At 45.1% G+C, this 16,172-nt stretch overlaps 1 protein-coding gene across 1 annotated transcript in view; it reads right to left on the bottom strand.

The window, feature by feature from the left end:
* Positions 1-16,172, bottom strand: part of galnt14 (UDP-N-acetyl-alpha-D-galactosamine:polypeptide N-acetylgalactosaminyltransferase 14 (GalNAc-T14)) — a 91,535-nt gene that overhangs the window by 18,536 nt on the left and 56,827 nt on the right. Inside the window, exons 4-6 of the mRNA XM_062412022.1 lie at positions 8,435-8,502; positions 7,245-7,310; positions 2,931-3,052 (exon numbers count right to left, since the gene is read on the bottom strand). Coding sequence (XP_062268006.1) covers positions 2,931-3,052; positions 7,245-7,310; positions 8,435-8,502 — 256 coding nt within the window. The remainder of the gene's footprint in view (positions 1-2,930; positions 3,053-7,244; positions 7,311-8,434; positions 8,503-16,172) is intronic.

Genomic DNA, 16,172 nt, shown 5'->3' with positions numbered 1-16,172 from the left:
GTCTTTAGAGAGAGACCGTCTTTTGTTCCCTGTTTAAACCAGAACTCCAACAACTGGTAAGATCAGGGAGACTGGAGGCTGATCAGCTGACCAACATGTTCAAACATCACATGTTCATAGATTAATGGTTTAAAGTTGGATTTTAACTAACTTATGGAACCTGCACAGACAAAAGGGGGCGAGAGGAACGACTCCAACATTTACTGGTTTGCTGATTCTGACGTATCTCCTCTTCCTCCCATTGTTCGAAACCATGTAACTATCGAGTCGGAGCAGTAACGATCGAGGAGCCGCAGTGTCCCAGACACAAAATACCCACAATCCCTCAGCCTTGTTTAATCATCCATGAGGCCACATGACTCTCGTGGATTTAGCTTGGTTATTACCTCTTTAAGCCTTAAATAGAACCCGTAGCATTTACCCAACTGGCAAAAGGTCTGAACTTGATTCCCCCTCATATTCCACCTCGACGGCACCATTTGCTCGTTACAAGAATAAAAGTACAACACACACACACACACACACACACACAAGTTCCAGACCTGAGCTCCCTGCTAAATCATGGAGCGTCCCTCTATTAGTTTGGCCAAATGGCTGGATGCGTCTTCAGCCGGTGATATTCCGGAGCAGGTGGAGCGGTTCTGGACCATTAGCTGCAGGGTCAGTACAAGGGGACGCAGACTGCTTCCCTCTGCAGCTCCGGCCACATTACAAAGCACTGCTCTGCTTTAATGGCTGTTAGGGTAATGACAGTGAGCTGCACTCCGGGCGAGGCGTCCGCCACATTACGGTTTAATTGGATGAATGTTATTCTCAAATCGCTTGGGAACGATTTCTTAATTTCAGCCATTTCTTATGTTGTTGTTTTTACCCCCCCTCCCCCCCCACCATCACCCCCACCCTAATTCTGAAAAGACAACATTGAATGAGGAGGAGGAGCGACGGGAAACATCCGGTGTCACTGACAGACATTCGTTTGCAGGACTGATGGAGGGAGATATAGATTGAGGCATTGAGAGGATGTCAAGTATATAAAGTATATATAAATATAGTCCATTTACCAACTAGTATATGTATAAACTGAACATTTGGTAAAAACCCAACAATGAACAGTGAATCAGTGTCTTCAGGTGTATTCCTCATATGTGAATATCTTTCCTGGGAAACATGATTAAGGTTGCTTCAGTGAGTAAGTGATACGCTTCATGTTTTAACACCGATAAGAATATTGTGCCCTCGTGGATTAGCAGAGAAAAGACTTTCACCTGCAGAATCTCCAACCTCATTCAACCAATAAAGAAACGGGGAACAGACCAATTACAGGAGCAGAGAGGGAGCACGGAGAGCGTGCACGGAGAGCGTGCACGGAGAGCGTGCATGGAGAGCGTGCACGGTGTATGAGCCAGAGCGCCACTGCCTTCCTGAAATGGTAAAATATAGACCTGAAGAAAATGCAGTGTAGCTGGAGTTATTTATATTGTTACAACAATGGGTTTAACATTTAGATATTTTGCCGAACTTCAAACTAAATCAATAAAATTAAAACTTAGACCGGTGAATTATTCATCACGATAATAGAAACACAAGAAGATTTCTTCATTTGTCCGATCGTACAATAAATAGAACATTTAAAAGTTGCTAACACAACGTATCCCACGTGGTTGTATTTGACTTTGTAAATCCAACTTAATGCTGCGCTTCAAAAAAATCATTAATCCTTCTGCAATCTGTCTTGTAAATGGTGCATCGATTATTACACCCTTGTTTATCTTTGTTTAGCCATAACTTTGTATTGTCATTAACTTTGTTATTCATTTAGTATTTATCCTAAACCCTCATTTAGCTCCCTTGCATCTGTTTGTGTGTGTTGTATTTGTAAAAGCTCTTCAGGATGAATGGCCCCCAGTGGGATTAATAAAGTTGTTTTCATGGTAGGAGACAGCTTCATAACAGTGTGTGTGTGTGTGTGTGTGTGTGTGTGTGTGTGTGTGTGTGTGTGTGTGTGTGCTGTGTGTGTGTGTGTGTGTGTGTGCTGTGTGTGTGTGTGTTTGTTTACCTGGATCAATACCTCATACATTTAAATCTAAATATATGACTATAAAGTGAGCGTACAGACAGTGACAAATGACTCACTCACCCTCACAGACGCACACAGACACACGCACACACACACACCGGCTCCGTGGTGGTTTTACTTATTGATCGCTGCTGTGCTGATGGAGATCACAGGTCTTTAATATCATCAGAAACAACTGTTGACTTGATGCATCGGAGCAGGAGGCGACAGCTGAGAAAATGAAGGGATTGGCAGAGGAAAAGGGGGATGAAATCAGAGAAAGATGGTGTGAAAGGAGGGAGAAAGAAAGGAGGTGTAGAAGGTTATTGAGGAGAAGTGGTGAGGAGAAGGAAGCTGACAGCAGGTGGGAGGGGGAGAGCAAAGAAGAGAGCAGGGGGAATTGGAAGAGATGGGAGATATAGAGGTGACATGGAGGGAAAGAGGAGAAAAGATGAGGTGAGACGTGATTAGAAAAGAGGAGAGGAGGCGATGACACTGGAGGACAGACAGAGGACGTGTGAGCAGAGACAAAAAGAGGAGCGGGGAGGTAAGGACAGGAGGAGGGCGAGGTGAGAAAGAGGAGGATGAAGTGACGAGTGGTAAAAAGAGAGAAGGGGGAGGAGGTGAGGAGACGAAACAAGAGAAGGAGGCGAGCCGAGGGGTGAAGGAGAGAGTGCAGCACTTATTTCTTAATGAGAGGCAATCAGAGCGACAGCTATTTTCTCTCATGGGGATAGTTCACCTCGACCACTGTCATCACACATAAAGACACACACACAGACACACACAGACACACACACAGACACACACAGAAACAGACAGAAACAGACACACTCACGCACACACACAGACACACACACATGCTGGAGGTCACCTGTTTGATCCTCTGCAGCAGCGGAGGCAGCCAGTCCTTGTTCACCTCACAGTGACTGTCCAGGAAGGTGAGGACCCCGGCCCTGGCAGCGTCGGCCCCTCGCACTCTGGACCGGATCAGACCTGAACACAGACAGACACGTGTGTGGGTTCCATGACGCTCCTGATGATCCCTGAGAGGACTACAGAGTTCACTTCGTCTGGACTGTCGGTTGAACCCCCTGCGCCTCCATCAGTTGTGCCTCCATGACATCTCCAGGAAGTGAAGTCGAGGGTCTCCTCCATATTTGCCCATGGGACATGAAAGTCCACTTCCAGGCTGACACACATGCAGCTGAATTCAAATCTCCCCCTCTGCCTGCTGAAATAGATTCCTCTCAGGGCGGCAGATCGGATAAGACGTTATGTAAATCAACTTTCACGCTCACGAGCTGTGACTATCGGTTACACACACTCGCAGCCGCCGTCTTCCAGACACACACATGCTGTGTGTCGGCCTGCGGCGGTGAAGCCGTGTTCGTCCACAAGGAGACGGAGAAGGTTTGCAGGCGGTGGAACCCTGAACCTCGGCAGTGTTAGTGCCTTGCTCGACACATTGACTCTGCCTCTCCCCCTCCTCACTCTCCCCCTCAGTCAGTCAGCAAAGGGAGGGGGGGGGGGGGGGATCGACGCAGGGCTCTTAAAGGCCCTGTCAGACATGGACACAACCTTTTAACAGGCCCATCACACTCTGCATGTGTGGGTCTGTCCTACGAGGTGTGTGTGTGTGTGTGTGTGTGTGTGTTGGATGGGAGTGGAGGTTAGTGTCAGAGACAGTAAATGTGTGTGTCAGCTGATTGCAGTTGTGTTGCAGAAAGAAACTGTGTGTGTGTAAATGAGCCTGTTAGGGAGGTCTCCCTGATGAGGGCCAGTGTTCTCTTCCATTTGGACTAAATGGTCTAATCAATACTCCCTGACATGAAGACATAGTGTGTGTGTGTGTGTGTGTGTGTGTGTGTGTGTGTGTGTATAGTGACTGTGCATTGTGTCCATTGTGAGTGTGTGTGTGTGTGTGTGTGTGTGTGTGTCGGTGACATTGTACGAGGGGCCGTGAAGTTTCATGCGGCCGCGTTAGGCCAAGGCTCAGCCAATTAAAAATCCCATTTCATCCTCAATAAGGCTTTATTTTCTGGATGGATGGACACACAGACACACACACACACACACACACAGACACACACAGAGACACGCTGCAGGACGGGCTGTGTACAGGGGACAGTGTTAATCTGCACTGATAACTTGATAACTATCTCCACCAATCACAGCTGCGTTCGACCTTAACAGTGAGGACACCTCGCTCGGCCCTCGCTCGACCGGAAACAACCTGAAGTCTGAAGTGAAGCTGGAGGCTTCACTTCAGACCACACACTGTTAACCTCTCTCTCTCTCTCTCTCTCTGGTACGTCTGATGGGACTCCAGTTCCTCCTCCACAGGTTTGAGAAAGGTTTCTAAATATTGTTTAAGCACTTTGAAGTGTGAAAACTAATGCATACTTTATTGTGTTTTTTTTTTAAAAAAGCTTAAATGCTGTAATATTCAGGAAACAGTGTCTGCGGCTGGAGCTTCAGTGTTTTCTGTGGGGGGGGGGGGGGAGCTCACTTCACAGAGTTTTGGATTTTTAATAATAAACCTTTAAACACTGGAGAAGCAGAATGTGTCTTTTAAGCTTTTTGTAGTGAAACTAACAGTCCTCTCCTCGGCTGCTGATCTGTACGCTCAGAATGTTCTGCACAAGATGCACAGATCAGTGAAGACCTCGAGGAGGAGAGGAACCACCCGAGCTGGAGATGTTCCAACCAGGACTCACAGAGGAGATGGAGACTAACAGGAAGTATCTGAGATGAATCCCACTGTGCTGCTGAGGGAAATCACAGGCGGGCTACTGGTGTTACACACACACACACACACACACACACACACACACACGCCCAGTTGGTGAGTGATGCCAAGTCTCTGCACACTGTGGACATCACAATATTCCACCACACAGAGGAACTGGTCTTTGTGGTGCTCTGGTCAGCCATCACCTAGCAACAGAGCCAAGAATGGAAAAGCTTGATTGAAAAGTTTGATTTGAAAATGAATTCTGTCGAAGGTGTCACCTCTCCGTCTGCCGCCACTCCCGCTGTAAAGAGCTGTCAGAGCAGCGCAATGCATCATGGGATATGCACCCCCCCCGACCCACAGACAGATCCTTCAAACAGGTCTCATGACTAAAACGTAACATTTATAATAAAAATGTCTGAAAGCAGGTGATTCTATGATAAGAACACAATCAGAAAGTGTTGCTCATAAATTCTTTACACAGGATCGAACATGTGAACGTTTGTGACCGAGCACAGACACCGTGAGACGCCTGGTGAGTTTTTATGAGCATTAAACACACGACCAAGTCACGAGGCCTGAAGCCGTAAACTGTTAACAAGCCAAACGGATGACCCGTGCGTGTGGGTGTGTGTCAGTTTGTGTGTGTGTGAACGACGCGAGTGCGCGATAATGAAATCCATCAGTGACATTATGTAGGACAAGTGTTGCTGTAGTTATACAAAGAGAGAGAGAGAGAGAGAGAGAGAGAGGGGAAGGAGTCTAAAAGACGAGGAGGTTTAAAAAGCTCTCGGCCGAGACGACGACCAGCGTCAGAAGCTTTTCAGTGTTCTCTGCTCGAGACCCGGTGACCGCAGGACCACTGAGCCCAGGTCAGTTCAGAGTGGAACGTTCACCCTGAACAGGAGAATATTTTCAACTCTGAATAATCTGAAATGTCTTGTACTGTGTGTTATATAAAAAGGTATGAACGAGGACTAAGTGGCTCCAACACGCTGCTTTTCTTCCAGAGCCGTCACGGACTCGGTCACAGCGGGTTCAGCGTCTGGAAGGAAATTACATCTCAGGTGCAACATGCAGCTTTCAGAGGGAGAGCTTTATAGAAAGTGGTCATTTCTGTCACTTCTTATTGATTTGAACTCTCCTGGGGTCCAATTCTTTCTTCATAATTATATAGGTAAAGTTAATCCTTTGTCCTCAGTCTTAAATATAGAGTTTATTCTTATTGTACAAGACAAAGCAGCAGCAAGAAAGTAAAGCAACTGCTTCTGAAAAGCTGGAAATCTATTTCACATCTGACAAAAGACAAACCAGATACAGGTCACATATCATACTGAAGAATTAGGTTTCAACTAATCCTCATTTCATGTTCTTTTAATAATAATAATAATAAGAGTGTATGTCAGTTCTATAAAGAGGAAGCATCACAAACCAATCACTGGGTGCATCAGGTCAAATTAACGAACAAAAATAAACACGTTCCTCCTTCATCTTTGTGTTGAACTCCTGATCCTGAACATTCAACCAGGATCATCTGCTGAGGAGCTTAATCTTTCCAAAGCCTTTTCTGCTCCGTGAAACGTTTTCGTTCCCAGAACGCTCACGACTCCGTCACATTGTCGAGCTGTCAAGTCGATTTGTTTTTTGCTTTCACTCACATTTCTAAATTTAAGAGCGTGGCAGCAGCTCCAAATGGATTTCATAGAGAAATGACAAGCGTACACTGAAGCGCGACTCGTCAGCCGTTAATCTGAGACACAACATCAGTGTGATTGAAGCGGTGAAGCTCCACACTCCACGTATTGAGACATGTGGCTGCTGTTACGCAGGTTGTGGTTTGGGGTATTTTGGTTTCAGGTATTTCTGTTTCCGTGGAGGATGGTTTCTCTTCAGCTCCTCCTGTTTTACGATGAACTGCCGCTTTCATCACTTTTTAATTAAACAGCCGGATTTTTTAAAGCTTCTCTGATTTAATGTATCGGCTGTGGCTCAGGAGGAAATGCGGGTAGTGGTTCGATCCCCAGCCCCTCTAGTCCTCATGCTAAAGCATCCATGGGTACGATACTGAACCTGAAAATGGGGTCATACGGTTGTGCCACTAAAGTGTGAGTAACATGTAGAGGCTGTGTGTAACACCAAGTTTTGATTGGACGATTCCTCTGTGTCCATTTCCCTTGCAGCTCAAAATAAGAACATGTTTCAAATCCAGCTCAACCAATGAGTACACACAAACACACACACACACACACACACACACACACTCACACACAAATGTATGCAGGAATGCAGAAATGCAAACAAGCAAAGTATGGATAATAAAAAATGCAAATGTACGCGCTGAAAATGCAAATGTTAATTCTCATTAGTAAACAAACAATCAAATTCACACCTATAGCACAAACACAGCGCCCACACACATACATCTACACACACAAACAAACACACACATACCTTCTCTCTTGTTGTTGCGGAGACATTTGACCTTGGGCAGTTTGATGAGAAGCTGACAGTCACTTTCTGGAAAAGAAGAACAGTATCAAGCAAAAGGAATAAAAGAATAATATAAAACAGAATCTCACGTTCTGGGTGATGATTTTATAATTTTCTCTAAAACTGTGCAGGGAAATGATCAGCTTGTTAAACCGCTCGGCAGCAGCAGGACGACAGGTTTCAGTTTGACGGCTCCGACATGTTGTTTAGTTGCTGAGCAGCCGGCTGTGTGCTCCCCGCTGGATTTTTGCATTGCTTTAAAAATAAAGCTGTAGTACATGTTGAAAACGTGCTCTGGTTGAAACTGTCAAAAATGAAAAGAGGCAGAAACCACTGCTGGGATATGAATCATTTACCAAAAATAAATTAATATTAAAACAGGATTCAAAACAAGTGTTTATGAGCTGAAAAGATGAAAAGAACCGAATGAAACCACACCAAAGAAATCTTGTGTCGCACGGTGTCAAAGTGACGTGGCCCTGAATGAACGACTGAAAAGCTCCATCAGAGACCTTCGACCCGGAGGAGAAGGCTGCTCCTTCTCCACTGTATGAAAGGAAACTCTTGAGAGGAGCTGAGGTAGAAAATAAATGATGACCCACTCATAAGCCTGATTAAACATTTTTATTCAAAAACGTCTTATCTTGCAATGTTTAAGTAAAAAACATTTCTTGGATCTGCACCACAATTTAATGGGTTCTCTCTCCAGACCGATACAAAATCCTTCCACCAAGTTTCATGGAAATCCGTCCTGGTCATTTTCACATGAACTCAGGAGGAGGAAGCTCTGGAGCATTCACTCTTATTCACATAAACACGTTTTTTCCTGTGTCTTCTACGTGTAGATTCTGCTTTTATAACTTGTATCTTATATTTTGAATATTTAGAATATCTAAACTTCCCCTGGACTCTGAGTATCTGTGGACGTCTCTGCTGGACGTTCACACAGATCCAGTTTCTCCCTTTGACCCAGAATGAAGGTGTTTTCTCATCTCCATTGTGATCCTGAGCCTGTGGACCCAGCTGGACACATTCATCCCTCTGACCTGGTATCGATGTCTCATCTCTGTTATCTCTGACCTGGAAGAGTGTGGGTGCGTGTGTGTGTCCATGTGTGTGTGTGTGTTTGTGTGTTTGTGTCTGTGTCTCACCGTCGATGCTGAAGTCGTCCACCAGGATGATTTCATGGATGAGATGAACCGGAGTTCGGTTCAATACACTGAGGAGAAAGAAAGCAACACAAGAAAAAGAGTCTTAAAAAACCACAAACATTAATATACAGCAAAAAAGAAATGCATGTGCATGTGAACAATATACAGGAGGCCGACAAGTAAATGCCAACACACACACCCACACACACACACACACACACAGCTGGTCATGAACCCATTAAGCATGCAGCACACCATATGAAACAACATATTGAAAATGTCAGCTCAAATTCCTCTTATGAAAATGTGAAACATGTTGCCTCAAAAAAAACAGTTTCATTAAAGAGGAAGATTGAAACATAAAAAATTCATAACTTTTACGGGAAGAAAATGAGAAAACACATTTTGTTCTGCTCCGTTTTATTTCAATAACCTGAGCGTTCATCACTCGCTCGGAATGAAGGTGCAGACGGAGAGAGGGAGCAGGAGTGAGTGTGGGAAAGAGGAGAGGAAAGGGAGCAGGGGATCAGGGAGAGGAAATTGAGGAGGAGGGGAAAGAGACGGGAGGAAAGGGAAGCAGAACAAAAGAGAGGAGGAAGGGAAGGAGAAAGAAGAGCGTGAGGAGGTGAGCGAGGGCAGGATTAAAAAATGGATGAGGGGAGATGATATTTACAGAGGATGAATGAAAATGAACAAGGGAGATGAAGGCATACAGAGGAGGTGAAGAGACAAGGACAGAGGGATGAATATACAGTGAAAAGGGAAATATACAGTGTTGAATGAGGGAGGAAGGAGAAGGACTGAAGCAGAATAAAGAATGTGGGTGGGGGGGTAATGAACAAAGAAATGGAAGGGGAGAGGGATTATCAAGAACAAGGGATGAAACTAAAAAGAAATTGAGTGAGAAAGGTAAAACGCAGAAAGAGAAGAGAGAAATGAATAGAATATAAGAGGAGGGAGGAAAGGACGGGACACTGGTTGATTGAGACAGGACCAAAAGGAGGAGGTGAGAGTGACGAGGGGAGCGAGGGATGAGGGGATAAGAGGAGCAAGGGTGCATAATGCCTGAGGAGGAGGTGTGGAGAAAACTTATGAGTCTCCGAAGCACCGGACCCCATCAGGAGGAGTGATGGATGCTGGGAGGGAGGAGGAGGTGAAGCGAGATGAAAGAGTGAGGGATAATAAAGGAGGGAGGGAGAGAGAGAGAGAGAGAGAGAGAGAGAGAGAGAGAGAGATGGCAGGCTAGTAAGGGAGACAAATAACCCTGATTCTAAGTCTCTCTCTCTCCGTGGAGTCGAGGGCCGATCAGAGGAGATGGATGAATGGATTGATGGATGAGATGGAGGGAGGGAGGAAAGGTGTGTGTGGTGGTGCTGGGGGGGGGGGGGTCAAATAAATGAAAGGGAGGAACAAGGGGCAGAGGATGGGGGGAGGGGGTAAAAGAAAAAGAGAAATGAGGCGACGGAGCGGAAAGCAAATAAGAGTATTTATCTCATTAGTTCACATTAAAGCGTTCAGTGAATCAATCAGAGCAGAGATCCATCGTTTGTCCTCCGTCGTTCCTGACGTCTCTTTTTATTCCCTTCATCTCTCTCTCCGTCCCTCTGTCTTTCCTAATCTATCCATCCATCTATTTTACAGTGAGCAAGACAGGTATGGATGAACACAATCTATGTTTCTCTCTGTACAACTCCCCCCCACCCCTTCTCTGGTTCACAGGCCACTAGCGATGAGGCTTACCCCCCCCCCCCCCCTCCCCCCTCAGGCATGTGGAGGGAACAGCTATCTCCAGCTCACAGGAAATATTATCAACGGCGACAATACCACAGTCGGCTGCCACAGAACAGCCGCTCTATATCTGCACCGCTCGTGGCCAACTTTCTATATATCAATTTTAGGGGAGACATTTTTTTTTTAGGGGGGGGGGGGGAGGGGGGGGGTCATTACCCACAGCTGCCATTTGGAGAGCACTTTTCAACCAGAGTGCTGCGAGAGAGAGTCCCCACAGCTGCGTGTGGGCCCGGTGGGAGTTTAACGCTGCTCGCTGGCAGTGGACGATGCTGCTGCTAAATGGGTGCTGATGCTGGGTGAGGGGTTCGATTCCCACCGGAGCCGCTGCCGCTACCGCTCACAGCACAGCGAGGCGGCGAGGACATAAAGCTGCCAACATACCCACGTTGTTTTTCAGAAAGACAAAGAGAGTATTGATGTCCCACTGGACTGTCGGACAAGGTGCAGGTCAGCTCTTCAGAAGCAGCGGCTACAACCATCCGACCAGAAACATCCATCCCTCATCTAAAGCAAATAAACACATGGTACGAGTGCAAAGAACCGTAACCACGAGCATCTCTGCTCCGCGTGCACGACCGCAGCTCCACGTTTAGAAGAATTAGAACTTCTCATAATGACTCTAACTTAGCTGTGAGCGACGCCATCTTCCCTACAGTTTTTACCATCCATGCAGACGGTCACACTTTGGTCAGATTTTATAATTTCAATATGATATGTTGCAGATCTCTTCACATTATAGAGCAGACATTAAAATGTTACAGAAAAAATCTAAAATGATTCCAATAGCCAGTTACACGTCAGAGACTGAATAAAAACCTTCTACATTAAAAGTTAAAAAGGTGAATTCAGATCTGAAGTCCTGAGAAAAAACCTTTTCAAACTAAGATGTAACTTTAAAGTTGGATTAGAAAGAGGAGCCAGTTTCAAAGAGTTGGGCCCTGCTCTAATAAATCCTTCACCGAGGACCTCAGGTTACAACATTTGGCATCAAAAGACCTGAGATGAACAGAGCAGCTGATTGGTCGGATCGACTTTGTGTCTCGTGAACTGCTGAGACTGGAAACCTCTCCGGCACGTCTCCCACTTCCTGCCAAGCTGGTGCTGAGGCAGCGTCCAGCTCCACTCGGCCCCGAGCAGGATGAGCGGTTTAGAGGACGGACAGATGGACGGACAGTCAATTAGCTCGCTAGCCGGGCTACCAGGCCTCCTGCATGAAGCAGGTGCAGCTGGGAGACATCCAGGGCCGCGTGTTTGAGCCTCATCGAGGTTGAAGAAGTTGATTTTAAGTGATTCTGAAAGAACGATGACTTACAGAGACATATCCTCAATGTGCAGGATGAGGAGCGGTGAAGGAGAAACATGGGGATCAGAGCTGTGTGTGAAACAGATCAATGTCTCCACCTCTTGCTTTAAACTGCTGCTGTTATTTCTCTCTGTAATCAATTCTGTAACTGATAGTGTGGAAAACGTCCCACTGCTCATTTCTCTGGAGATGGAAAAGTCGCTCATCCACCTTCTTTGTCTCGGACTGAAACTCCTCTCAGCTCTGATGGAGCGTCAGTGTCAGGACGGAGTGACTGAGGCGCCGGGAAAAACTGTGACGGGCCATTTTTGTCCCATAATATGAAAATCGTGATTTATCCATGTAGAGCTCTAAATGATGGCAACATAAAACCCTCTGCTTCAAAATAATAATAAAAAAAACACTTAGGTAGAATTAGAGTGCTGGTTTTTTAATTAATGAATAATTCAAAGGTAAAGTATTTGTTTTATAGCCAATATGTTTTATAGCTAATTTAAAACTCAGCGAACAAGCAGAATAAAGTTCACATGTCGGACAACCAGAGAACTTGAGCTGTCCATGGTCCTGAAACAGCCTCAGTCACATCTCAGTCATTTTGTTCTTTTTGTTTGAATCTGAAATCTTAATCACAAAACCACTGAACATCACACAGACCAAATCTCTCAGGCTCCAGCTGTTAAAGCACGTTTCACTCCCCCCCCCCCCCCCCCCCCCCCCCCCCCCTTTAAGGCTCCTTCCTCCTGCTGTCCAGGGTTCAGGGATTTGTTTACACCTGAGAAGTGAAGCTTTCCTCTGTTGTGAGTTCGTTCTGCTCGGTCGCTTCATGTGAAAACAAACCTCTTCCCTCCCTTCTCTTTTTTTTTATTCCTGTTGTAAATCACTCGCTGAATTGTTTAGTTTTTTTTAACCGACTCCGTTCCCTACAGGTGAGAAGTCAAATTAATTTCTACTGTTCTGCAATACTACACTTTGCTCTGGGCACAAATCTTACTCTTTTTATTTTTTTATTTTGACCGAGCTCCCTTCAGCTCCCTCGCTCTGCCTGATTGGTCAACTGACTTCTTCCATCCTCCACCTCACTGGAGGAACTCATTACACCACCTCCACATTCCCTAACCCTAACCCTAACCCATGATTTTTTTAAATATGCAGCAATAGTTATTTTATTGTTAAATGGTCGACAGGACTTTTTCCCTTTCATCTTAAATCTTTCTCTGACAGAAAACCTTTCACAGCAGATCCACAGAATCTGTTGTTGGAGAGAAATCCTGATTCAGCCCCTCGATACGTCCTGTTCTCTTCTCTTCTGTCTCATCACCGGTGATGTATGACACTGTAAATCTGCAGCCAGTCAACACTGTCTCATCACTGTTGATCCACAGAGCGGCACTGGGATCAAAAAACCAGTTGGTCCACATTAAACACAGTTTAATCAAAGCTAATCTACAACAATCTATAATATGATTACAGCCTGATGACACTGTGGTGCTGTATGAACAGTACAACATGATCAGATAATAATGCAACATTCAATAAACAGTGTTATCACTGATGATCTGTACATACTCCTGTCTCATTACACCTGTCAATCTGAGCGAGCAGGAAGGAGATGAAGATGGAGGTAGAACAAGCAGAGTCCAAGATTGGCCTCGGACACGACTGCAGCAAAAACCAAAGATTATAAATCTACCTAACGACCACTTCCTACTAAATCCTGAGTGATCAGTTGCAGGGGAAGTGACCCGAGCTCTTTACTCTGCGTTTTCAGGTCCGCTGAAGCAGAAAGTGCTGAGCTGGTGCTGATCTAGAAGCTGCATTTCTACGCTCCCACCCAACGACTGCTGAGCAGAGCAGGACGGCTGGTTGGCCGGGTCACAGACCGAGCGGCTAATTAGATGAGAATCCAGGTACTTGAGACTTTGCACAAACGTGGCTGTGGAATGACTTTAATATCTATAAAATGACATTAACATTAATTATTCATTGTGAAAATGTGAAAAGGTCCCATCTCACAACGTTAAAAACTATTCCTGGATTCTCACATCTGATCTGGAGCCACACCAGTAATTACTGGTTTCTTCCCTGAAAGTCTCGTGGAAATCCATGCTGTAGTTTTTGTGCAACATTACTTCATAACACAAACACAGGGGTGAAAACATAACCTCCTTGGTGGAGCCAATCACCCAAACTGGAGAAATCTCACAGGTCATCGTCCCTAAAAATGTCTGTTAATGAACAATTTAAAAAAGTTAATACTTGTCACCTGGTGTGCAACTTTAGCGAAAATGTATTTTAAGATTTGAAAAGAGTAAGAAGTAATTCAGTCTGTAAATTCGTTCATGTGTCTGTAACAATAGATCCTCTGCAGCTCCGGAGGCTGTTTCACATAAACACACAGACACACACACATGCAGCAACCAAACAAACTCAACAAATACACAACCAAAGAACTCTCTCTCCACCTGCTTATCTCTGGCATAGAGAAATAAGATCAATTCTCCAGATCAGAGCTTGATTAAATATCGACACGGCCGGGCTCTCTCCCTCTGAACGAAACTCTTTGATCGGGAGATGAAAGCTTTCAAAGTGCCCGTCATTGTCTCAGAAATCAAACTTATTAAAGTTCTGCCTGCAAAGTGCAAGAAGAACCTGAATTAAACCCTTTTATGATGCGGTTTTATGCATTCAATACACTTTCAGTGTTTCATAGTCTCTGGAGCAAAACCTTATTACACAGTAAAAGAAAACTTATCGTTATCGGCCCATTGAAGCTTCTCTCCACTGCTGCTTGGAAACTGACTGTTTCAATCAGATTGTAAAGTCGCGTCCTCGACTGAATATCTTTCAGATCCTCTCACGTTTCAGACGACTCAAAATCTTCTGTCAACTTTTTTTTTCAGCTCAGATCCAGTGAAGATCGGAGAATAAGCAGTTTGCCATTTTTCAGAAGTGTTCAGCCTTAACGATGATGATGAGGCGTTTTCTCTGCTCGATACATTATCACACAGTCACATCTGCTGCTGGCTGCGGATTAAATGCTTTGCTCAAGGGCACGACAGCAGCCTCTAAAAAGATATCTCACAGCCGTTGTTCTGTTCTTGGGACAATGATGATTCATTCATGTTCTCATGTGATCGACCGACAGAGGACTCACACTGAGATCTTTTGAGCCGTCGTTTTACAGCCTCAGTTCAACATTGTGTCGAGCGCCATCTTGTTTTTTTTAAACAAGAAGAAACCATATTTTGAGGAGAGGGGGGAGGAGCCTGAGGACACTTCGCGCCCACTTACATCTGCACCCATTGGACGGTGCTAGCTGTCAATCACACAATATCTAATGCATAAATCATATACTTCTATAGAAACAGCATTAAATCATTACAGACTTTCACGACAACGGATAGCGAATCTCAAACAACTGAAATCATCCACACGTTTCGCTTGAAGCCTGAACTACTGCTGCATGACTGCAGGTGGGAAAATCCATATGGAGTTGAGGGTTTGCTTTGGGTCAGGACGACTGTAGATTACAAACAATTTGGAGCTAATGAGCCAAAACCTGCAGGAGTTCAGGATCATCCAATAAATCTCCTCGAGCAAGGCAGCAACACTTCCTGATCCTGACCTCTGACTCCTCCACAACGAGAAGGGGTCAGAGGTCATACATGAATATCACAGATACTTGGGAAACACCCTGTTTAGCTCCATAAAGACATTTCTGTCCATTTCATGTCCAGTCTCCTCTGTTGTGACTCTGTTGACTGATTGTTGTCGTCAGCTGCCTCCTCGGGATTCAGTGACTAATTCACAGAGTGTAAAAGTCAACTGATCTGTTCCAGCTCAGTTAACTTCTCAAGTTACACAAAGTGTTTCTGCCTTAAAGAAACAACATGAAAGAGGAAACTGCAGCAAGAACAAAGTGAGCGTTGGTGTGAGTCTGTCACACTGAGCACGTGGTTGGATCTGATGATGATTGAAGACACTGAATTCAGCGTAATGAGAATCCAGCTGGGTCATTATGTCAGGAAAACAAGATCAATTATTAATCTTTGCATTATAATTCTTTCGATTCATAAAGTTTTCATAATTCAACTTCCTCTTTGTCTAGAGAAGCGTCTTCATGAGGGTGTGTCCTGAGACGTAGAGTCGACGGCTCAGGGACGGAAAAACAAAGAGAAAACAGGAGGTAACTTTTTTCATTTTGAAAAGGTTTTCCTGTCAAATAAAAGCACCGGTTACACTAACACACACACACACACACACACACACACACACACACACTGACACACACACACGGGGGCCAGAGCCAATAGGAGCAGAGCGCCCAGGGAGACAGATTGTCTTTTAATTGGTTGAAAACTGCAGAGCTTTGAGAAGGGCCGAAGGGGAGGACACAGACACACACATTGACAGAGAGAGAGAGACACACACACACACACACAGACACACACACACACACACAGAGAGAGACACACACACACAGTGTCCTCTGTGATGGTCAGGAGACGTCCCTGCTGACTGACTCACTATAATGAGCTGAACCGAGGCCAAAACCTGGAGGTGTCTGTGTGTGTCTGTTTTTGTTGTATGTGTGTGTGTGTGTGTGTGTGTGTGTGACAACCTGCCGATATCAAACTTAAAGAC

This window comes from Platichthys flesus, chromosome 18 (genome assembly GCF_949316205.1).
Source record: "Platichthys flesus chromosome 18, fPlaFle2.1, whole genome shotgun sequence".
In the NCBI taxonomy this organism is placed as follows: Eukaryota; Metazoa; Chordata; class Actinopteri; order Pleuronectiformes; family Pleuronectidae; genus Platichthys; species Platichthys flesus.
Note: the sequence above shows the minus strand (reverse complement) of the source record. Positions and strands in the feature narration are given on the sequence as shown.